At 42.5% G+C, this 24868-nt stretch overlaps 1 protein-coding gene across 3 annotated transcripts in view; it reads right to left on the reverse strand.

Moving 5' to 3' along the window:
* Positions 1-18962, reverse strand: part of LOC119797748 (serine/threonine-protein phosphatase 2B catalytic subunit gamma isoform-like) — a 48631-nt gene extending 29669 nt beyond the window's left edge. For all 3 annotated transcript variants that reach the window (XM_038306951.1, XM_038306950.1, XM_038306949.1), the window contains exon 1: positions 18418-18962. In XM_038306951.1, coding sequence (XP_038162879.1) covers positions 18418-18469 — 52 coding nt within the window. In that variant the 5' untranslated portion in view covers positions 18470-18962. The remainder of the gene's footprint in view (positions 1-18417) is intronic.
* Positions 18963-24868: the final 5906 nt, after the last annotated feature.

Here is a 24868-nt window from a genome sequence, read left to right on the forward strand (position 1 = left end):
GAAGATGCAAACTCCATGCAGAAGGACCCTGGGCCGGAAATTATAGCCGGAACCTTCTTGCTGCAAGCTAGCAGTGCTACCCACTGTGCCACTGAGCAGCCCTCAGAAATATCAATTACCGTATTTTCACGACTATAAGGCGCACTTAGTCTTTTTTCCCCCTCAAAATGTGCGGTGCGCCCTTTGGTGCGGTGCGCCCTATGTGTGTTGTAACTGCGACTTTTGAGACCACCTCATTGAGGAGATGATGAAAGAGTGGCTGAATGTAAGGAGACCAGGTGTTTTTTTTCCACTCATCACCATTAATCTGTGACTCCATGCGTGCCCATCTCACAGCTGATGTGAAAAACATGGGGAAACAAATTAACCCTGTGCTCGCTGTTCAACCGCTCGACATCGGTGTGAACCGGACCCAGCAGGTGCAGCAGAAGCAGCGAGTTTACATGCAAAGTCAATGGTTGACGCGCGTATAGGTGCAGCAAAAAGCGCGTTTTGAGCAGCAGGCGCAGCGCGTCGGGAGCGTTTAAGCATCTGACGCACCGCCAACGCGCTGCTGCTGCTCGAGATGGAAAAGTTGAAGTTTTGCTGCTGGACGCGCCGCATCAACCAATCAGAGAAGCTGATCTGGGAGCTGACAGCGAGACAGACACAGCACTCTGATGACATATGATATTAAATGAAAAAGGCTGGATGAATGAGGAGATGATGAAAGCGTGGCTGAGGGAGGTGTAGGCTATGTGAGGAGACCAGGTGTTTTTTTTCCACGCGTCACCATCGCTGCGTGCCCATCTCACAGCCGATGTGAAAAAAAAGGTGAATCAATGAACGCTGTGCTCGCCGTTATCCCGGGGGTCTGACAAAGGAGCTTCAACCGCTCAACATCGGTGTGAAGCGGCCATTCAAAGTAAGGCTGCGAGCGGCGTGGGAGCGACGGATGGCCGACAGAGACCACAGTTTCAGGATAAGTGGAAGGCAGCGCCGGGCAAGTTACGCCACCGTTAGCGGATGGATTGTAGATGCTTGGACTAAAGTGTCTGCTGGCTCTTTTGTTCAAGCTTTTGCAAAAGCCGGCATTATTTCTGAGGAGCTGCGCTGCACGGAAAGTTACTGACAGCGAAGAAGGGGAAACTGGCATGTCTGATTTAGCGCAGCTGTTTAATTCAGAAACAGAGAATGATGACTTTGATGGGTTTGATTAATACTTTGTAATAAATACATGAATAAAGTACAATCATACTCAGTTTTGCTTCCGCTCTATTTTTCTACCTGAAAACTTAATTCAACAGCAGCCTCTGGGCGGGTCTCCTCCTCTTCACCGCGGCGGCTGGCAGGTGTTTTTTCATCTAAATAATCTAAATCTTGCAGCTATATTTGCTGTGATCAGTGGGAATAAAGTAGTTTTAATATGTTTTTAAGTGAGAAAGTCCACCTGAAAACTTCATAATTGCAGTCAGTTCATCCAGATTATCTATTTCTGTCGGAGGCGCTCAGACCCCCACATACCAGCGGTGCACCGACAGCAGAAATCCTTTCGTTCACCGCGGCTGCTGGCAGGTGTTTTTCATCTAAATAATTTAAACTGCAGGCACCAGGATGCCGGTAATAAAAGCGAACATATTCTGTCGGCAGGTTTCAGGATTTTAAGTTAATTTAGGAGTGATCACAGCGCTGTGTCATCTGCGATGTGTCTGTCTCACGGCCAGCTCCCAGGTTTGATTAATACTTTGTAATAAATACATGAATAAAGCACAGTCATACTCAGTTTTGCCCCCGCTGTATTTTTAAATACGCAGTAGAGCTATTTAAAGGTAGTAGAGGACATGTACCTGTATATAAAAAACGCGCCCTATAGTCCGGTGCGCCTTATGTGTGTGTTAAATACAGAAATGGGACACATAACTGAGACTGCGCCTTTTAGTACGGTGCGCCTTATGGTCGTGAAAATACGGTAATAAAAAATGTTTATGGATTTCGCAACACAATTTAAATAGTGTTCTGAGTTTCTGTCAACACAGATAAATGAGGAATGAGGAACAATCTATGGAGGGAGATCAGTCTCAATTTTCACAAATACGCACATGTGATGCATACATGCACAGGACGTGCAAAAGGTGGGACGGATACGGAGGGATCTGGGGGTTAGTCATCGGACGTAGAGTACTTTCTTGTGATTGGCTTATACAAGCACGCTTTGTGATTGGTGGAAAACCATCCACTGTTTAAAAAAAAATGCATTTGTCATATCTATGCTTCTTTTTCTGTCTTCTTCTGCCTCCTTGAACCCCGGTCGGCCTCAGCAGATGGCCGCTCACACTGAGCCTGGTTCTGCTGGAGGTTTCTTCCTGTTCAAAGGGAGTTTTTCCTCTCCACTGTCACTACAAGCATGCTTAGTGTGAGGGATTGCTGAAGAGTCAATGAGTCGATCCAATCAGCTGGTTTTCCTTAGATAGAAAACTTTGAATCTATTCGACTGGATGATCTGGTGAACTGGAAAGTGACCTGAGATGACAGAATGTGAATTGGAGCTATAGAAATAAATTGAATTGTGTATGGAGGTAAGTCAGGGCAGTCTCAAAAAAATGTTTAACAACCACTGGTACTTTTCAATTTAATTTGTAATTGTTTATGGACCAGAAATACGTTGGTGAATGCTGTCCTGTGCGTGTATGAATCACATATATGTGTTTGTGAAAATTGAAACCGATCTAGCTCCAAACATTCTGGGATTATTGGCGGGACTAAAAGTTGAATGGAATTTCTTTCTGTTCTGTCATAATAATGAATGATCTAGATCTACCCAGGAACCAAAATCTTAATTTATGCAAATCCTGGTCAACAATGCTTTCCAACCGCATGGGTGCCCTCTCTGCAGGAACATGCAATCCGGCTCAGATCCCATTGGGATTATGACCTGGCATTCTGACCAGTGCAGACTCCTTCAGTGAAGCATGTTTAAAGTTCAGATCTACTTCCCTCAATCTTTTAGGAGTTTTCCTGCAGATCCAATCATGTTCTAAGCTTAAAAGACTGCAGCTTTCCTCATTCTGGGCTGTTAGGAAAACCAAAGACTAGTGAGTCACTTTTTTTTCTCTCTCAGTGCTGTAACAAGTGAGGAGTGACGGCATGCTGAGGCTTGACCTGGTACTCTGGCAGCCCAGCCCAGCCCCTGGGGAAAATACCAAGCAGCCCCGTTCCTGGAAACACTAGAGGAGGCAAAGCTTAGAGATTCAATCGATGCAAAGAAAAACGCCAACATCTGATTCCTTTTTCCATTTTGTTGACCAGGAAGCAGAGAAGAGTGTTTGATGCCATAAAACATGGTTAGCATGGAAGTGATTTGGTTGGATTCTTTCCAATGGATTCTTATGTCTAAGTAGGCAGAAATAAGGCTGCGTTCACACGGCAGCCTCAAGTGACCCAAATCAGATTTTTTTTGGCCAATATGCGACCTCTATCCGATCATTTCATGACAGTCTGAACAACTCAGATCCCATTTTTTCCAATGCGACTCAGGCTGCTTGGCTCTGTGGTCCTGAATCCGATAAGAATCTGATCTCTGCTAACATGGAAAACATATTTTTGCGTCTGAACGGGCAGGTCGCATTAATCCAACCTATACGTCATTAATACCCGACAAAGGTCAGTATTCTGTCTTGCTACGCAGAAGTGGCAAGAAAAACAACAACCATGGTAGACAATGATGTGGAGAGTAGTATCTATACAAAAAAAATTTTGTTTTTAGGGTTGGGAAAGATCGCTACATGCGCTCCGGCTCTACCATCCATGTTTACTTCCGTAAACACAGAGGATGCAGGCTTGTGACATCATTGCGTCCTCTACTGCGAATGCGGGACACTTGCGTTGTATAAATGCAGTTCACACAGGGGATCACATAGAAGTCGCATTTATTGGAAATGTGAACAACAACGCACAAAAAAGTTGGATTTCACAAAAAAAATCAGGATTGAACATTATTGCCTGCAGTGTGAAGTTAGCCTAAGATTGTAGTTCTAACATGAAGGGAACAATGAGGCTCCATGAATCAAGGCATCACCGTCTCGCAGTTGGAAGGTTGTAGGTTTGAATCCAGCCACCTCGTGCAGCTTTGGGATGGTCTGACAATGGCCCCACCGACCTGTGGCGTCACGGTGCGGTATCGGCTGTTGATCAAGTCCCAGTGCTGTATCTGGTGTTTATCACAACGCGCTATTATCCAAGTCATCTTGAAAACATTCTTCTTCCAAATGTTGGCTACATATTACGGGTTTTTTCTCTGGCCAGAAGTTCGATGGTAAATCCTCCCTCTTCAAGTTGGCGATCCAACGACCAACCCGTCCGTGGAGGATCAGGAATCAGAAAGGTGGAATAACTCTTTTTTTTTTTTTTCCACTTTTACCCGATGTATTCCAGCATCCAGCTGCCATGCACGTGGGCATTGTCAGTTTCACTATAGCTCTGGTGAATTTCAATGGTGAAGTCCTCTGGAAATCTTCAATAATTGTTGTTGATTGCAGATGTGTCTAGTAGTTCCCATTGATTTTGCTTGTAAAGCGGGGAGAATGGCGCTAGGCTTACCGCACCGTGACATCACTGCTGGAAGATGGCAGGAGGGAGGGGTTACTATATTTGGGCAAAAATGGCCGCTCCCGGACATGATTGCGACAAAAATAATTTTATTTTTTTTTGTTTTGGGTATAAATAATGATCCATTGATTATTCCTTGCTGACCGGACTTTTCTTTTAACTCTTCGTTAGCTTATATTTCCATGATTCTGTTATATTTCCCTGCTCTATAGTGAGCCACAGTGGAAGAGAGTGTAACAGGGTTATGAGCGCAGTGACAACAGCAGCATCAGCTAGATTGATATTTCTATTTCTAGACATCATTCATCTGGGACTATGATAGAACCCGTTAGGGGGCATTTAGCAGAGCATCTCGAGCAAACTGGGCGAAGAAACACCAAGTGCCCCGCTTAAAAAGTTTGGTTTCAGCCAATTAGATCAGGGCAATTAATTCTCCTGACCTAACCATTTCTTTGGGTAAAGAAACAGAAAAGTTAGAGGCAGAAATAAATGACTGTTTAAGAAATAGAAGGTTAAAATAAGATAAAAATAATTTTTTATGGTGGAGTACAAACATGCTTTAAAAATATTGCGTTAAAAATAAGAAGTAGAAAAAAATGAAGTGGAAAAAGGAGAGAAGGAAATAAAAGGGCAGGTAAAAATCCTTTAGGTAAAACAAACTGAAAGTTAGAGGCAGAAATAAATTATTCTTTCAGAAATACAAGGATGTTAAAACAAAATGAAAAGGAATATTTATGAAGTAAAAACATGCTTTAAAAATGCTGTGGTGTAAATCATTATGAGACAAAAATATTTTAAAAATGTTGGCGTGAATAAATATAAAATAAAAAAAGGTCGCAGTGGAAATACGGAACAAAAAAACTCACTTGCAAAGAATACACAAAGACAAAATAAAGACTTCAATAAAAAATGTATAACAGAAAAGAGGCGGGTTAAAAATAAGTCAGCATAAAGGCAAAAAGAAGAAAAGTTAAAAGAAAAGTGTAAGTTAAAATCATTTATTTTTTGATGAATAATTGGTCAATTGTTGAAGAAATATCTTCTTTTTATTATTTAGTCACATTTAATGGCACACAAATTCATATTATTAGCTACTTTTTCAAGCAATTTTATATTATTAAGTCCTTCATTTATTTTTGTACGTATTTTTAATTATGGCAGGATCGGTCCTCCATAGTGAGCTGTCGTACGCTACACAAAAGTGTGTCTGACGCGCTTTGGGCGGAGCTACTCTATCCTTTCTTTGCCTTGCAGCTATATTCGCTGTGATCAGTGGGAATAAAGTAGTTTTAATATGTTTTTAAGTGAGAAAATCCACCTGAAAACTTAATAACTGCAGTCAGTTCATCCAGATTACCATCCTGCCTTACAATATTATTTCTGTCGAAGCCGCTCAGACCCCCACATACCAGTGGTGCGCCGACAGTAGGAATCCCTTCATCAGCAGCCTCTGGCCGGGTCGCCTCCTCATGGTTCACCACGGTGGCTGGTAGGTGTTTTTCCATCTAAATAATCTAAACTGCAGGCACCAGGATAATAAAAGCCAACATATTCTGTGGGCAGGTTTCAGCATTTTAAGTTAATTTATGCGTCAAACTGTTTCAGAGGAGTGATCACAGCTCTCTGTATCATCAGCGCTGTGTCTGTCTCCCTGCCAGCTGCCAGATCAGCTTTTCTGATTGGTTGATGCGGCGCTTCGAGCAACAAAAGTTCAATTTTTCCATCTTGAGCAGCAGCGCGTTTGGGGCGCGTCACCCACGTCAGATGCTTAAACGCTCCCGACGCGCTGCGCCTGCTGCTCAAAACGCGCTGCGGGACCTTCTGCTGCGCCTTGACGCGCATCAACCATTGAATTTGCATGTAAACTCGCTGCTTCTGCTGCGCCCGGTGTGAACGCAGCATTACAGGTGGAACACCGGCGCTTTGCAGAAAACACCCGGCACTACGATGCCGGAGGCATAGGTCTAATTGTTATGAATCAAAACTGAATGCAAATCATCAAACCAGCGTCGTCTCATTACCCAAAAGTTAAACGGTGGATTATTTACAGAATTACACATAGACTACCATGACTTATACTCATAAATCCTCTCCCACTGTTGCAGTATTGAAGGATGTAATCAGTTTTAACGCACACCAATCATCTCGTTATGATGAGGAAACAGTCTTTATCTTTAGATAACGAGATAATGAAGTTGTGACATGGCCGCTCAGGGCTTCCGTAGTTAGAGCACATTTACAGACAAAAATGTTTTTAAATTTTATATACATGTTTACATTTTACCATCTTGGTATAATTACCTTTCTAAGTGTGTTCCTCCGTCAGTAAAAGGTTTATTTTTCAGTCTCTATTCTCCAGTTGACGATTAATCAATGACTAAATTAGTTGATTATTTCAATAATTGATTAATATGATTAATTGTTTCAGCTCTACGTCCTGTAATAATGACTCTGGGCAAGCTTTTGAAAGCTTGCTTGCTTTTGAAAGCCCCCCCCACCCACAGACACACACACCCCCTTGAGGCTCTGTGGTCTAGTTTCCTGACAGCGAAGCGGGTCACACACATCCAGCTCCTAATCTGGTTCCTCAGCAGCGGGGCAGGAGGCCGTCCAGCTGCGAGTGGGGCTGAGGATGGACGGCCCACGCACAGAACAGGCAGTCAACCAGCCTGGAGTTTCTGCCATGGTAAATAAAAACCACAATACAGAAAGGCTGCATAGACCGCATGAGGAAGTGGCAGTCAAATCATCAACAGCAGGAGGGACAGAGGAAGACTTCATCACAACTGTTGCAGCAGCTTCACGCTTTAGTTTTACCTCGGAGCTGGACGTCCCACCTACTTCAGGGTCATTATTCTGTGGAATAATGTATTTAAAAAATGCAGCTTGGTGCCACTTCAGTTCAGCCAAGCGCCCGATGATGAGCGGGGGGGAGGGGTTCGTTTAAACCAGGAGGACGGAGGCAAGCAGCACTGCTCATTAGGTTCAGACACTTGTGTTTTCAGCAGTCTCTGTGGTGTCGAATCATTTTGCTAAAACGCCTGCAGGTTTAGTCTGATAGAAACCACCACCGGGGTTAAACCTTCACCATCATCATCATCAAAATGTCCTGGCAGACAGGAAACTGCTGCTAAGTTGCACCAGGACAGCAACCGGGCGGTGCAAGGCTGAAAGGGGGAAAAAACGTGAACACATGCTGGTGATATATGATGGGTTCACAGATTGAAATGCACACGAGAAGCACGGTCTGGTAGTGATCAGCGTTCAGCACAGCGGAGCACCGGGTCACAAGGCGACGGCGATTGAAGATAAGACAGCTGGCCATTTCCCACCACACTCTGGAAATTCCCCAAACCAAGAGGCTGTGATCAGCTCTCCATCAGCAGGATGAGACACAAACCAGCATCATGGCCGCCATCTTTTTGGATTCTGCATCATTTCAGGACACGTCACCTGGTTGGACCCTCCTGGCAATAATTATCCTATGGAGGCTCGCAGATCAGTCAGCGTTTGATTGGAGCAGAGCTTTAGTTAAAGCAGTCAGGCTAAATTATTCCTTCCTTGCTACGGCCAGGCAATTAAATATTAATATGATGAACACAGAGTTTTAATAGATTATAAGATTATGTTTTAAAGCTATTTATTTCTTATTATTCAGTATATTAAAGGATTGCGCTTTGAGGATGAGTATTGTGATCTATGGAGGAAATGTGTTACAATGTGATTTACAAAAGAGAGTAAACCAGGGCTCGATGTTAACCATCGCCGATCTCCCGGGGAAAGTCGTTTTTATTGTCGGGAGAATACAAATTTCATTGCACTTACCCGGCGGGCAAATGCAATGATCGCAAAAAAATAAATACATTTATTACTCAAAATTACTTTAAAATAGGACTGTCAAAAGTATAGATACTGAAACGTTGTATCCGGATACAATACTCGTTTTCAAAAGTATCGATACAGCCATTTAAAGTGCAGAATAGTGGAAAATGCACTTTCTGAAAACTGTGTGATGGAATAATTCTACGCATTTTTCAGTTTCAGACTGAAAAACATCTGCAAAGCAGAGCCAAGGAAGGAACACTTAATCTTTATTTTGTAAGTTTTTTATCAAGCTTGCTTAATACTGTGCACAGTATACAACCTCAAAATATTATTCTTATTGTTTTTTATTTATTTATTGTATTTTTTTAGTAATGAAAATATTTCTGTTGAATTTTAGAGTCTTTGTTTTTATTCTTTTGGTATCGAAAAGGGTATCGAGTATCGAATATTTTACTTAGTATCGGTATCGAGTTGAAAAGTTTAGTATCGTGACAACACTACTTTAAAATCACCGACATTAGATGAAAACGACCCAGAAGCGTTGCCGGGGCATTTTTCGCTCGATCGTGTGATTTTTGTCCACCTAGCGGTAATTTTGATGTAGTTACCAAACCGACAAACAAGCTAGGAAGCGCGATTGTACTTGTGTTTCTGTATCATTTTATTCGCATAATCACTTAAAAATCACCTACATTAGAAGAAAACGACCCAGAAGCGTTGTCGGCGCCATTTTTGTTGTTTTGTACACATTCTCGCGTGATTTGGAAAAGCAGCGTGATTTGAAAAAGCTGCGTGATTTTCTGCCAGATGGCGTGATTTTTGTCAGGGAATTGGCGCGATTCAGATACATTTTTTTCGACTTGGCAGGCTAAAAAACAACAAGGCAAAAAAATGTAAGTACAGTAACACACCCACCACCTATTTTACCCTCCACCCATTCCATCCACCACCCATCCTCCTCCATTCACTAAACATTTTCCAAGCACACAGCAGTTTAAAGCAAAGTTTAATTGAAAATAATGTGCAGGAAGGATTGAAAAGCATGTTAACACGGTAATGTAGGCTGGAGTTCATTATCTGACGCATGCAGATACACACCAGGAACCTGGAAACTTAAAAAATACTGAATTACAAAAAACATTTAAAAAACAAACAAGTTTCATTGATATTTATACAAAAATGAATATTAGGAACTATATTTATCAAACATTATACTGGGCAAGTAAAAATTGTTTCTGGGCAAATGAAATGTGAAAGTCACTTACCCAAAGGGCAAGTGGTAAAAATCCTTAACGTCAACCCCTGAAAACTATTTTGTTTTATTCTTTTAATTTTATGTAAATTGTCAAATCATAGTAAATAGTACATTTCTGTTGTCTCTAAAAGGTTTTTGTCTTTATTATTTTTTCTAAACATCTTCCAAAATTCTTTTTCAAACTATGAGTGTGATTATACACACACACACACACACACACACACACACACACACACACACACACACACACACACACACACACACCTGAAGAAGGAAACTCTCCCACTATCCTGTGGGATCAAAGGCATTGTAATGAAATACAGAAAAACTCTTCCTCCCCCATGGTGGCTGGTCTTCCTCCCCCATGGTGGCTGGTCTTCCTCCCCCATGGTGGCTGGTCTTCCTCCCCCCAGTACGTGATCTTCTTCCTCCAAGCTGGGCTCCTCCACCAGAGGTCTGGGAGTTTGAGGGTTCTGCCAGTATCGTTGCCGTTCTTAGAACCGCACTCTTCTGGACTGGCTGCTGTAGCCACTCCTCCAGTTTGGGGGTCACTGCCCTGAGGGCCCCAATGACCAATGAACCCCTGGTATTTAGTTTGTCATTTTCCCTGATGTTGCAGTCACTTGGTATCGCTATGGCAACCACAACTGCTTTCCTCTGCTTTTTGTCCACCACCACAACGTCTGATTGGTTGGCCATCACCATTCGATCCGTCTGTATCTGGAATAGGGGGTTTTCAGGTGACGTCACGCTCACGTGACTACTCAGCGCGTCCGCCATATTGGGTGGCAGTCGTTTCGCACCGTTGACCCTGCATTGTATGACGCCTTAGGCAGTATTGACAGTGAAAAATGGTGAAAACGTGTGTAATTGTTGGTTGCACGGCCCGTGGAGGTGGAGATCAACGCTCTTTCTATCGCATACCAGCCGTAATCGTGAATCAATGTGAAAAAACAAAACAGCTATCTGAACAACGCCGTCACCTATGGCTGACACGGATATCCAGGTCCGATTTGGACGGTGTTAAAGGAATAGTACACCCAAAACATGATTAGCCTTCATTTTCTACTCACCCCCATGCTGAACAACACTCTGGAGTACTTTTTTGATATCTCAAATGCATCTGGAGATCTGGGAGGCTTCTTGCTGTCTGCTGACATTCAAATAATGGAGGTCTACGGTGCCCGAGGCAGAAAGGTCCATAAAAGTCCACAAAAAACGTGTCAATATTCCTCCATAATGCTCGTCCAATGTATTCCAAGTGTCCTGAGTGGGTAGCATCCAGAATTTACTCGAAACGAAGTCATTTAGAATGTTTTTAGAGCATAAACAGTAGTGTATAGGATTTCCTGAAAGCGTGCACACGCGCGCTCACGACGCTACGGAAGCCGGCAGACCAAACCAGATGAAAGTGCGCATTCAGCGTCTGCTCTGCCAATAATGCAAGCGTAGAAGAAGAAATGTGCTGTTTACCTGTGCAAAGAAAGAAACAACGAAAGAAAAATATCTGAGGACTTCAGTGTTGAGGAAGAGCATGAGTTCTTTGCCGAGCTGAATGCGCTGGTTTGGTCTGCCGGCTTCCGTAGCGTCGTGAGCGCGCGTGTGCGCGCTTTCAGGAAATCCTATACACTACTGTTTATGCTCTAAAAACATTCTAAATGACTTCGTTTCGAGTAAATTCTGGATGCTACCCACTCAGGACACTTGGAATACATTGGACGAGCATTATGGAGGAATATTGACACGTTTTTTGTGGACTTTTATGGACCTTTCTGCCTCGGGCGCCATAGACCTCCATTATTTGAATGTCAGCAGACAGCAAGAAGCCTCCCAGATCTCCAGATGCATTTGAGATATCAAAAAAGTACTCCAGAGTGTTGTTCAGCATGGTGGTGAGTAGAAAATGAAGGCTAATCATGTTTTGGGTGTACTATTCCTTTAAGCTGGAATACGCCAGAGTCTGCAGTGCTCACTTTGTCACAGGTAATTAACTGTCAAGCATTTAAAACATGTAAGAATATATTAATAATAGGGCTTGGGCGTCATGACGTATTACTTTCCGTGGCCGCAATGTTGACCGTCTCCGCCGCCGCTGGACTCCCTCTCTCAGCCGTGTTTTAATTTGATTAATTTCACATTAACTTGATTTCAACCAGCGGGAAAAGGCTCAAATATGTGAGAAACCCGGAGGGTTTAGGGAGGTTTGGCAGTTAACGTTACTAACCAAACCTTTGAAACACATAGCAGCTAGTTAAAAGTACACTACATGCCTGAGTGGTTGTTAGCACTAACGGTTAGCACTGTTTGCTGCCGCAGCTCCTGAACCCATCCATTCATGAACTGCATATGAGACTCCAAGGACTTGTAGCTTTGGAACTGTTCTGAAGTATAGGCGCTCACACCACAAACAAGGTAGCCGAAGACGTCCGATATGCAAAACAGTGGCAACAAGTCATTGTTTGGAACTTCATATGGATCCAAATTATTAATAATGCTGATTTTGTCAACATACCGATCCCTGGCTTCTCTATTTAATGTGTCCCGGTAAATTTCAGATCCTTTTCGGGATTTTAACATCTTTTTTCTATCTATTCTTTCTCAACTCTACTTCTACGTCTCTTCGTTCAACAACGTTAAGTCATGATCTGGCGGCTCTAGCGTGCTGGCGTACTTATCCATTCGCAACATGATATATATGATATACGATAATATGCCACCCAAGATGGCGGACCGGAAGCTGGCCAGTGACGTCACTGAAAACCCCCTATTCTCCACAAGATCTTGACTCGATCGTTCTCTACCATCTTTGGAGGCGTTTCCCACTTTGACCTTCAGATTTCCAGCCCATATTCTGCACAGATGTTCCTATATACTACTGTATTCCAGCCACTTGGTTATGGCGCTCCATGTCAGCTTTCCCTGCCAGCATCTTACACCCTGCAGTTATGTGCTGGATTGTCTGCCGCTCAGGACATGATGTCAAATACTGAGTAAAACTAAATCCTATGCAAAGTAACTGTCATTTTGCACTAAGAATACAGCTTTGAATATTTGCTGATTAATTCTGCTAAAGTTAGTGCTAATCTATAACAGTTAGTAGATTTCTCCACTGTGAGATCAATAAAGTCGATCAGACTCACAATAAAAGAGTTTTGTTTGGTAAAATATTTCTCTGTAAGTCTTTCAACAGGAATGGAGAATGTACTTAATCAAATGTCTGTTTAGACTTGGACAACTTTTGTGTATAAAATGACATTTCGTTTAGTGCAGCTTTCCAGACGGTAAATGAACATTTCCATTCCATTAAAACAGCAGACAATTAAGATTTCAAATGTGTGAAGCCAGATAATTTCTTTAAAGTACTTTCCAGATGTGGAAAACTGATATTAAATAATTTCTTAAATTTGATCTGTTTGATGTATTTTGTCATGCAGGGCGGTGTTTTTAAAATTCAAAAACTGTGAATAAATGTTAAGCAAAATTGTGGAATTACTGATCAGTTCTTATGCATAATAAACTTAAATGTTTTAGTGAGTAAAATGGTTGAAGGTGAACTTATTTTTCTTAAAAACTCAGAGGTTATTCATAATATATTTTGTAAAGCAAACTTGGTTCAATTTAAAATAATGACAACAGGTCAGCTTTGATTAGTTCTGTTTAATCTTGCAATGAGTTTACTGGTGTGGCCCCCATGAGGTCAGATGAAGCTGTATGCGGCCCCTGAACCAAAATGAGTTTGACCCCCCTGGTTTAGATCTTTGGACTCAGAGACTCAGCCCCGTTCCAGGAAACAGAGGAGAACCTCAACATGATAGGCGGCCAATTATTCCCCCAAGTCCACGTTTACACGGTTCCCCCTAAAAACAAAAAAAAACCAAGCCCCCAGTTTCCTGCATGGCTGCTCCTCCTCTGGCTGATTCAACCCATCAGATAAACAGCCAGCAGCTGCAGGAACAAGGACCTACATGCAAAACCAAACCCGTTCTCCTCTGGCTGCACAACATTAGACAAGCCTGGGGCGGTGATAACGTTAATGAATATCGCCATGGCAACATGAGCCGTTATATATGCAGACTGTCTTACTTCCATCGGCTCTCATCTACGCTTCCATCCCTCTGATTTAACTTTTTGATGGACATCATGGTTGCCCCCAGTAGACATCAGAGACTGTCCCACCAGCTCATTACACTTGGAATAAGTCTGCTCCAAGGAATCCTTCATGGCTCTGATATCACAAGCTGTGATATCACCATGACGATTCCATGCCTTGCCACTGTAGGTACCAGATCTGCTCGGGGTCCCGCCCCTTCTTATGACGTCAATATATGGCAACTCCACTCTGACAAACTGTATTGCACCCGTTTCTTAACCTTTCCTATATTTGCTTATATTTTACATTTCAATGGCGATCTAAATTAGCCGAAAGTAGAAAACAATCATCGTCAGTCTGGAAGGAATGTACTGACTCAGCTAAGACTGAGCTCTGCTGTTTAACAGGGTGACAAAAAAAGTCTCAGCTTATTTGTATTCTTTTGATTAAGATCGGAGGGCAAAGGAGGACAAAAAAAAAAAAAACTTTCGTAGAGATTTTAAAACAACAGTTATTCTACTTGTAGAAATTGAACAGTTGAAACAAAGTTAAAAGAATTGTAGCGTAATATGGCCGAGCTAAAAGAGGCTAACCTGTTAGCTACTGGGCACAGCTAGCCACAGCTCTTTATGGTCTAACAGTTACTTTGTTCACCAGAAACAGATTTTTCAGATTTGTTATCGATCAGGTAAAACTTCTGTCATTAGACAAGCTAACGCTACAGATGCTCCCGGCTCGGCTCACGGACGCTGTGTGATGTTATCGTCATTGTCTGAGCAACCACAATGTTTTACATCATGTGACAACGTTTAGCCAATCCTGTAGCGTAACGTCGCTGGGAGGAAGCAGGACCAGAGCAGATCTGGGAGCTACAGCGGTCGTTCATGTTGAACCAGAGTTATCAAAGCCATTAGTCCAGATCCAGATGAAATAGAGCTATGCAGCTCTAAGAACTCTGACTGCATGTCTCTGCAGCATTAAGGCGACTCTGTTCTCTGGGAAGCAGGAGGCCCTTAAAGCTGTGACAGGGAGAGGTCTGGGACGAGGAGCGCCGCCTCGTCAAGCTCCAGGTGAGTTTTCTAACCTCCGGCTCCAACAGGGTTTCTATTCCAGACAGTAAAGTAGAGACGAAGGACAGCTAAAGCCAATCAGGAGCGGTCAGGACCTGCCAGCTGATCTGCAGCTTTAGGAAGGCAGCTTTAATGGACTGATGCTCTCCTCACACATTCCCATTTCTAAGCCAGTCTAACCCTACCTGAGCCCATCAGATGTGACCGTCACCTGCTACTCTGACGCCGCTACCAACACACGCCGTCTGGGAGACAGGGTTCGGCGTGTCCGACGTCCCAGACGCCGGTGAGGAGGCCCACTCTGACATCAGACAGATTGCTCTGCATTAAGGGGAATCCAAGCGGCAGTTTGCTTTGAGTTCTGCTTTTAGATTGAAAGCATGAAGGTGTTGATCATCTACGAAACAGTTCAGCTTCCTTCCTCTTCCATATCCAGCAACACCCCCCCCCACGCTGCTCTCTTCTTTAGCCACCTGACAGCAGACGCCTCCACTACCTCTGATTTACCTACTTTACAGACCCAGAGCGAGTTAAGTCCTGCAGGGGTCCACAGATTAAAAACAACAAAACCTAAATAAACAATTGCTTATTGTAAACAATAAACAATGCTGATCAAATGGTTCTGGAAATGCCCAGGTCCCGGTACGAACAGCGGGGCGATCGTTCCTTTATGGCACCTGAACAGCCTGGTCTGCATGTTCTCACAGAAATGCCCCTTTTTAAGTCCAGATTGAAGGGGAACACCGGTTCTTTTACATTGGGCTCGTTGATTTTCTGTTATTCCATCATGTTCTACTCACCCATATTAGTTTTGTGTCATTTGGAGCCGTTCTGAAGATATTCTATTAGTTTATATCCAGGTAACGTCTTCCTACGGGCAACGAGTTGAAGGCCCAAACTAAACTCTTCATCATTTATTCTTTATGGTACGCCAGCATTCAGAACATCAGATCTTAATAAAAATAAACTGAATTATTTGTCACCTTGTTAAACAGGAGAGCTCAGTCTGTCTTAGAAGACTTTCCTTCTAGACTGACAATGACTGTTTTCTACTTTAGATCACCAATGAAATGTCAAATAATAGCAAATATGTTTAATAATATGGTAAGAATCCAAAAGAGATTCAATCCTTAAGAAACAGGTGCAATAAAGTTTGTCCAAGAGGAGTTGCCATATATTGACATCATAAGAAGGGGCAGGACCCAGAGCAGATCTGGTACCTACACCCCCCCCCCATCCACCTTCAACCAGTGCGCCTTCCCCAGCTGCCAGTGAGACATCATGGGGGTGACGTTTGATGGTTAAGGGTTAGTGCTTAGGGAATGGTTTGGGATGCAGCCACACAGAGCTGCGCTGTGCCAGTCTAGAGGTAATCAAAGCGTTTATTCACCTGTTACAGCCACAGCAGCGAGGCTTTGATTTAGCCAACTGGATTACTACACTCATTTCTTTATAGAAATCTTCCAAGATCCAACAGCAGAACAAGCAAAGACCTCAAAGGATCGATAGCATCAGCAGAGCCCATCGGTCGTCCTGACAACCATCCGCTCTGCTTCCCATTTGGATGGAAGATGTCCATCCAGGTTTCTGCAGCTACCTTTCCATGAACATTACCAGAATAAGCTATTGGACTAAAGTCTGTTCTGTGGGAATATTCTGATCGGATTCAGCAGAATCGGAATGAAACTGTAATCTAGCAGAGAGGTGGGTTATGCTGACTGGCATGCATGTAAACACACCATAAAGTTCATCCAAAACAGGCTTGCTGACCTCCCTGGGTTTTTATTTCCTCCCTGATGTTATCAGAATATCGCATTCCCATCAGCCCCACCACACCTTTTAGGTCCGACTGGCCGTTTTAATCAGAGCGACTATCTATGTCTATATGGACCGACCGTGAAACTTTGTGCAAAGAATTTAAAACATTCACCAGATTCTGTTCCGATAGGTTTCAGTTTGAGCTTTTTAAAACCTTGCTTCCCTCTGGCACTTTGAGGGTCGGCTTAACTGTAAAGTTTTATTATTTCTCAAAATTAATCCCATATATACTTAAAACAATAAAAGGACACTTAACTTCCTAAATATAAATCTCTAAGGAAGCAGATAAGGGGTCGAAATTAGACGACCAAAGGAATTCAGTTCAATTCAGTTTATATTTATTCATTTCTAAAGCACCAATTCACATCACATGTCATCTCAAGGCACTTTACAGTTCACCAGATCATCCAGTCAGATTGATTCAAAGTTTTCTATCTAAGGAAAACCAGCTGATTGCTTCGACTCATTGACTCTTCAGCAATCCATCACACTAAGCATGCTTGTAGCGACAGTGGAGAGGAAAAACTCCCTTTGAACAGGAAGAAACCTCCAGCAGAACCAGGCTCAGTGTGAGCGGCCATCTGCTGAGGCTCACTGGGGTTCAAGGAGACGGAAGCAGACATAGAAAAAGAAGCAGATGATAAAAGATTGTGACCAAAAGCAGCAGTAAGATCAAGACAGATCCTGAAAAACTCCATGGAATGAGTTTATGTGCCGAGAGATTAAAAATGATCACATTAACTGGTAAATAAATATTGGAGTCTAAGTTGGTCCGCGCCCTATTTAAGCCCAACCAGGCCTTGCCTTGTTTTTTAGGATAAAAGTTTAAACAATAGTATTTCTCTCCAAGGAGCAGACTGATGTTAATCCCACATTTAGATGGAGTTTAATTGAATACATATATATATATATATAAAACATGATTATTCAATATAAAAAGGCCCTAATTAGACCATTATATGATGCAAGAATGACCCCTGTACCATTTTTTCACCCTCTAATACAGACGGTAGCAGCAGCAATACTTTCAAGGGATATTTTCAAACTTATTAAACATTTTAATTTTTCATATATTAACAATTACTTGTCAACTAAAACGATGTGGTTAATTATTAACATTAATATACTAACATTAAAGGTTTTTAGAACAAGATTTTGTGTAATTTGGGGTAAAGAGAAAATGATGCATCTCTGCAGGTCATCAAGGAGTCGTAAATACTTTTATAATAATTATATAAATAATAATAATCAATTTAATGAAGATATTAGTACATGCAAATATTACTTATGTGACGGAACAATTTTTGATAAAAGTAGGTAAGTAATGACAACGGAAAAGATGTTTGCCCTTGAAATTTGGTCCAAAATACCTTTTAAACAGCATAGATGTTTAAATAAATGCGTCTATTATTATGTTATGTTATGTTATCAAAGGCTGCAGGAAAGTAAAGTTTGTCTTTATTTACAAACTATGGATGTTGTGCTGTTGGAACAGTGTGCATTGCTTAGGGCCTGGACACCATCATTAACATTTTCTCACATGTTTATTTTATTATATTTTTTATTTTATCCATAAAACATGGAGATCCAGCTCCTGAAACCAAACAGATTTGATCTCAGGAGTTTCATGTCAACTAATACATGTCTGAATTGCAGAAATGTCCCGTCAGAGACAGAGACATGTCCCCGGTCAGGTCCAGCAGCCTTGTGGCCCCCGGATCACCGAGGTTCCGGTTAGCCCCCCTCCCTAACAGAAGTTTCCTAATGGCGCCTACCTTTGATGGGCCGGTCCACAGTAGATAGTTTGTTTTGCTCTTTGGCCGACATCCTCTCTGCTGGCTGCCTGCGGGACGCGGAGCCGAACCCGATGATCCGAACTGGACAGATTCCTCAGCAGCTAGCAGGCTAGCTGGGCTGGGCTAGCCGCGCTAGCAGCGGAGCGGCGGGGAGGACAGCCGCACTCAGCTGGACTCACCCCGGGGAGGATGGGAGGAAGGGGCCGGCGGAGGCAGCGTTTCTGTCCAGCTAATTGAAGCCGTTTCTCGGCGCCGCGGTGCAGAAATGCCGCGCCGCTGTCACCGTGTGTGCGCGTCGGATGAAGCGGCCCGGGGCAGCACCGACCTCTGGCTGCAGGAACACGGCGCCGCGCCTCAGATCATATCCCGACGTGATCCTTTGATTGTCAGAGCAGCTGCATCTGTCACAGGCCGCTGCGCTTTGGCTTTTTATCGTGATCCGATGTGTCGTCCAGACCCGCTGTCGGATTACAATAATCCGCCGCAAGCGGATTTCCTATAACATGGCTCGGCGCGGGGATCTGTGGGTAATGTAGTATCAATGTCAGCTGTAGGCGCCGCCCGCGCGGGAGAGGCGGAGCCAGAAATTTATTATAAGGGTGGCCGGGAAGGGGGCAATCTACAGTACACTGTTCCAGCAGGAAAATGACCAAGCACAGCGTCCATATTTTCTAAATAAACACAAACTATACTTCCCTACAGCCTTTGTTAACAAACAGACGCATATATTTAAAAATCAGTCTAGATAAAAGGTATACTGCAGGAGTAAACAATTAAACATCAGAGAGGTCAGAATAAAGAAAAGTAACAACCAGTAAAGGTCCGGAGACATTTTTAACTTTAATCTGTTAATTTAAACAGAATTTAAGACTGACATAAAATAAGGTGTTTATGCAATTATGTTATACGTTGACTTGTTCAAATAAAAAAAAAATATTTAAAAAAGAAAAATTTTCCATTTTAAAATCTAAAGTGTTTTTTAAGTAGAGAACAACAATCCTTCAGTTTGGTATATAAACAATGTCCTGATTCCCATATTTTCTAAAAGACCTGAGCTGACTGTTTTTGATTTTTCTTTTTTCTGTCTAAGTGAGAGCAGTGTACGAAAAAAAAAAAGTTAACTGATTTTTTAATTTTATTTCAGTTTAATATGGGAAAAAACTCAGAATTCTGACTTTAATCTCAGAATTCTGACAGCTAACAAACATGTTAGCATCAAGCCATAGCCATGTCTGTTTTAGAGACTAGCTCTCTTATTTTAATGACCTTCTGCTCCATTAATGAGGGGACCCCTCGGGAACGTAAAAAGTTTCCTAATTCCGTCATTTTACACCAATGTTTCACTGGCCACCTCAAACAACTCACATCTTTGTCAGTGAAGCTGATTGCTCCAACATCTCTGCCTTCATGGTACCCATCTACATTAAGATCCAAAATTCTGAGATTAAAGTCAGAATTCTGAGAAAAAAGTCAAAATTCTGAGAAAAAAGTCAGAATTCTGAGATTGAAGTCAGAATTCTGAGAAAAAAGTCAAAATTCTGAGAAAAAAGTCAGAATTCTGAGATTGAAGTCAGAATTCTGAGACTTTTTTCCCATAATAAATTGAAATATAATTAAAAAATCAGTTAACTTTTTTTTTTCCAGTGGCCCTAACCCTCTTCCATAGAAGTGGGCTTTAGGCTGCCCTACAAGGCTTTAAACCTGGGTTTAAATGGAGACTAAGCCATTCTCAAGCACATATCAAGGAGCTCATTTTGAGCCTGGATCCAGATTTATTGTTGATTCTGTTCATGGTGGAGAATCCTGCTTCACAGCAGCAAGTTGAGCCAAACATCCTCTAAATGTGCAGGGTCATCCTTGAGCACGCCATTTCACTTTTCTTTCACCAGTTCACCGCAGTTCTTCCAGCAGTCCACACTTTCTCTGCTCTCTTTTTCTCATCATCTTCTCCTTCTTTCCCATCGCCCGGCTTGCCACAGGTTTGCCTGCTGTGTCTAAAAGTAGCAGCAGCAGCAACCCAGACTGACAGCTCATTGGCTAATGGATCATGTGCAGCCTGGAGCCGGACGCTCCCCAGGGCTTTACCGTATTAACAGGAGAAGAGACGCAAATGAAGTTAGACACTGTCGTTCAACAACATTCAGTAATTTATAAATGTTTTAAATCAAGTTGGGTCTGGATTAGCCAGCAGGTGATTCGGGATCCGGACCGCGTTCCTCTAATCCATGATCTCTGCTTTAAAGGCTGCATCCTCCATGGACCCGATCTATCTAGACTGGATCCTTCGAAGTCCATGAAAATAAGGAGACCTGAAGAGTTTTGGCTGTGAATTCAAACAGGTCCAGCCTTCCCCGGCTTTCACCGCTGTACTCTCTGTTGCCTAGCAACCGTGATAGTTGACACACAAAGCAGGAAAAGAATGACTACTGAACTTTTTACTACTGTCTGTTTTTATTTACTTATTTTCTTGTATTGTAAAATGAACAAAGACTACACTCATGAGAAGACAGAGTGGAATAAAGGTGACAACCACCGGGAGCATAAACAAAAAGCAAATGTAATGACAGAAAAGGGGTAGAAAGACATACGTAATTTTAAACAATGTATGTATAAGAAGTTTTTTAGTCCGTGAGGCAGACACCCTGTCTACTTTTAAGGCTAGGCTTAAAACTTTCTTTTTTGATAAAGCTTCTAGTTAGAGTGGCTCAGGTTATCCTGAGCTATATCTCTATAGTGATGCTGCTATAGGCTTAGACTGCTGGAGGACATAGGGACCCCCATTTCATCATTCTGCCTCATTCTATCTCTATTCTCCCACTCTGCAGAATCTGTTAGTTCAATCTCTAATGTTCTGCTCTCTCTGCTTTTCCTCAGAGTAGCTTTGCCTCGTCTGTTCCTTTTTGGCTGTAACTCCATCCTGGAGAGAAACATCAGCTGTGCTGCTGCCATCATCACCCTTGTTTGTAGATGCTGGAGATCGGCCTGTTTTCCAGTGTGGTCCTGTTTCTCTGACCGTGACTAACTGGATGTGCTCTCTTCGTCTTCTGGCATGGGAGCTGGCCAGGAGCTCGTCTGCCTGGCTGTGTGTTTCCTGGAAGGGGCCGTCTTTTAAAGCTGCTTTTTGTATCTCTGCTTCTGTCTCCTTGAACCCCAGTCGGCCTCGGCAGATGGCCGCTCACACTGAGCCTGGTTCTGCTGGAGGTTTCTTCCTGTTAAAAGGGAGTTTTTCCTCTCCACTGTCACTACAAGCATGCTTAGTGTGAGGGATTGCTGAAGAGTCAATGAGTCGATGCAATCAGCTGGTTTTCCTTAGATAGAAAACTTTGTATCAATTTGACTGTATGATCTGGTTGGACTTTTTTGTTGTTGAATTTTTACGGAATGACTATGACCTGGATGACTGAGAACCTTCATCAGCATCTGGTTGGACTGTAAAGTTCCTTGAGATGACATGTGTTGTGAATTTGGCACTATATAAATAAACTGAATTGAATTGAAAATACACTACAGTTCAAAAGTTTGGGGTCACCCAAACAATTTTGTGTTTTCCTGAAAAGTCACACTTATTTACCACCATACGTTGTGAAATGAATAGAAAATAGAGTCAAGACATTGACAAGGTTAGAAATAATGATTTGTATTTGAAATAAAAATTTTTTGTTTTTACATCAAACTTTGCTTTCGTCAAAGAATCCTCCATTTGCAGCAATTGCAGCATTGCAGACCTTTGGCATTCTAGCTGTTCATTTGTTGAGGTAATCTGGAGAAATTGCACCCCACGCTTCCAGAAGAAGCTCCCACAAGCTGGATTGGTTGGATGGGCACTTCTTGCGTACCATACGGTCAAGCTGCTCCCACAACAGCTCAATGGGGTTCAGATCTGGTGACTGCGCTGGCCACTCCATTACCCATAGAATACCAGCTGCCTGCTTCTGCTCTAAATAGTTCTTGCACAATTTGGAGGTGTGTTTAGGGTCATTGTCCTGCTGTAGGATGAAACTGGCTCCAATCAAGCGCTGTCCACTGGGTATGGCATGGCGTTGCAAAATGGAGTGATAGCCTTCCTTATTCAGAATCCCTTTTACCCTGTACAAAACACCTCAAACTTGGATTCATCCGTCCACAACACTTTTCTTCCTCTGTCCAATGTCTGTGTTCTTTTGCCCATCTTAATCTTTTTCTTTTATTGGCCAGTCTCAGATATGGCTTTTTCTTTGCCACTCTGCCCTGAAGCCCAGAATCCCGCAGCCACCTCTTCACTGTAGATGTCGACACTGGTGTTTTGCAGGTACTATTTAATGAAGATGCCAGTTGAAGACCTGTGAGGCGTCTGTTTCTCAAACTAGAGACTCTAATGTACTTATCTTCTTGCTCAGTTGTGCAACGCGGCCTCCCACTTCTTTTTCTACTCTGGTTAGAGCCTGTTTGTGCTGTCCTCTGAAGGGAGTAGTACACACCATTGTAGGAAATCTTCAATTTCTTAGCAATTTCTCGCATGGAATAGCCTTCATTTCTAAGAACAAGAACAGACTGTCGAGTTTCAGATGAAAGTCCTCTTTTTCTGGCCATTTTGAGCGTTTAATTGACCCCACAAATGTGACTCTCCAGAAACTCAATCTGCTCAAAGGAAGGTCAGTTTTGCACCAAAAACCAGACTTTTGCAGCTAGAATGGTCATTTACCACATATTCTTTAAAGTTAAGACTAGTTTATAGATATCTTCATTGAAATCTCTTATATTCAACCACAAAAAAATACTTAGTTAAGCAAATTGTACAAAATAGCAATTGAAAAAATTAATAAATAAATAAAGCTATTTAACAATCAGATAAAGATATTAAAAGGAACAATAAATTCACTGAAAAAGATAAATAATATGAAATGTAAGGGTGAATTAAGAATGAAATTCAGACAGAAAAGAATAGTCTTTTAGTTTTGGAAGCAGACATTTTCTTTAAGGGCAAATCTTCTTCTCATATCATGACCAACAACAGCATCAACCTGTATCATCTACCAGGTGTGAGGACAGATCATTCAAGATCAAGCAGAAGGACGTCATGGCTCTCTTGACAAGTGTGAACCCACACAAAGCTAAGGGACAAGACGGACTGTGAGGAAGGATTTTAAGAGAGTGCCCAGCAGCTTGGAGAAGTATTTACCAGACTTTTCCAGCTTTTTATAGATACAAGGTCTGTTTATAATAATCCCCCTCCCCAAGACTGCAAGGGCCAAGGATATGAAAGACTTCAGGCCCATCGCATGGAGAGCGTTATGTGCAACCATCTAAAGCTGATGCTTCAGGGATCTCTGCACCTCTAACAATCCGCATAGACTTCTCGAATGCATTTAATACGGTAAACATAAGCGCTCTGCTCACATCTTTCTCACCTTGGAGTAAACGCCGCCATTATTCATTGGCTGAAGGCGTTTCTTTACAGCAGACCTAAAAGTCAAAGTAAATAGTTTGATGTCTGACAACGTAATGCTAAATATAGGATTGCCCCATATTACGAAGGGTGCATATTATCTCCCTAGTTATTTTCAATATACACAAATGAAATCAGATATGACGCAGACTGTAACATTGATCAAATATGCCGCCGACATGGCCTTGGTTGCACTCGCATGTCTCACCGATGTTCATTCAATGCCGCTCTATGTGAACGCCACAATCACTCATGAAATGGTTTCAGAACAGTAATCTCCAGTTAAATGTAAATAAAAGTAAACAAATGTGCCTCATGTGGTCAGAAGATTTAGATTTCTCTCTCTCATATATTAGTTATGCTATTTATCAAGTGAAAAATGTTTTTACTCAGTTTGTTTCACCTGCAAGGCTGAGCAAATGTCTGAGTGAGGGATGGTTTACTTATTCCCACAAGCCAAAGTCCTTCTCAAGGTTTGTTAAAGTGTGTATAGTTAGTTTTGACTCTGACTGGTCGATCTATGTTCCTACCCTCACCCATGGTCATGAAATCTGGATCATGACCGAAAGAACGAGATCCCGGATACAAGCGGCTGAAATGAGCTTTCTCAGCAGGGTGGCTGGGCTCTCCCTTAGAGAGAGGGTGAGGAGCTCGGTCATTCGGGAGAGGCTCAGTGTTGAGCCGCTGCTCCTCCACATCGAGAGGAGTCAGTTGAGGTGGCTCGGACATCTTTTTCGGATGCCTCCTGGAGGCCTCCCTCAGAGGTGTTCCAGGCATGTCCCACCGGGAGGAGGCCCAGGGGACGACCCAGGACACTTTACAGTTTTTTCGTCAAGGGAGACAAACTCATGTCTAGTCAGAACAGGGCAGAATGCTGTGCCATAAGGGCTGAATGATGAACTGTTCACTCTTTGCAAAGATATGAACAAATGTGCCGACTGAGTGAAATCCATCCATCTCCGTTTATTTAACTGGGGTGAATAGTTGAATACTTTTTTCCCACTA

The sequence above is a fragment of the Cyprinodon tularosa genome, unplaced genomic scaffold (assembly GCF_016077235.1).
Source record: "Cyprinodon tularosa strain WSP-4 unplaced genomic scaffold, ASM1607723v1 ctg598, whole genome shotgun sequence".
NCBI lineage: Eukaryota > Metazoa > Chordata > Actinopteri > Cyprinodontiformes > Cyprinodontidae > Cyprinodon > Cyprinodon tularosa.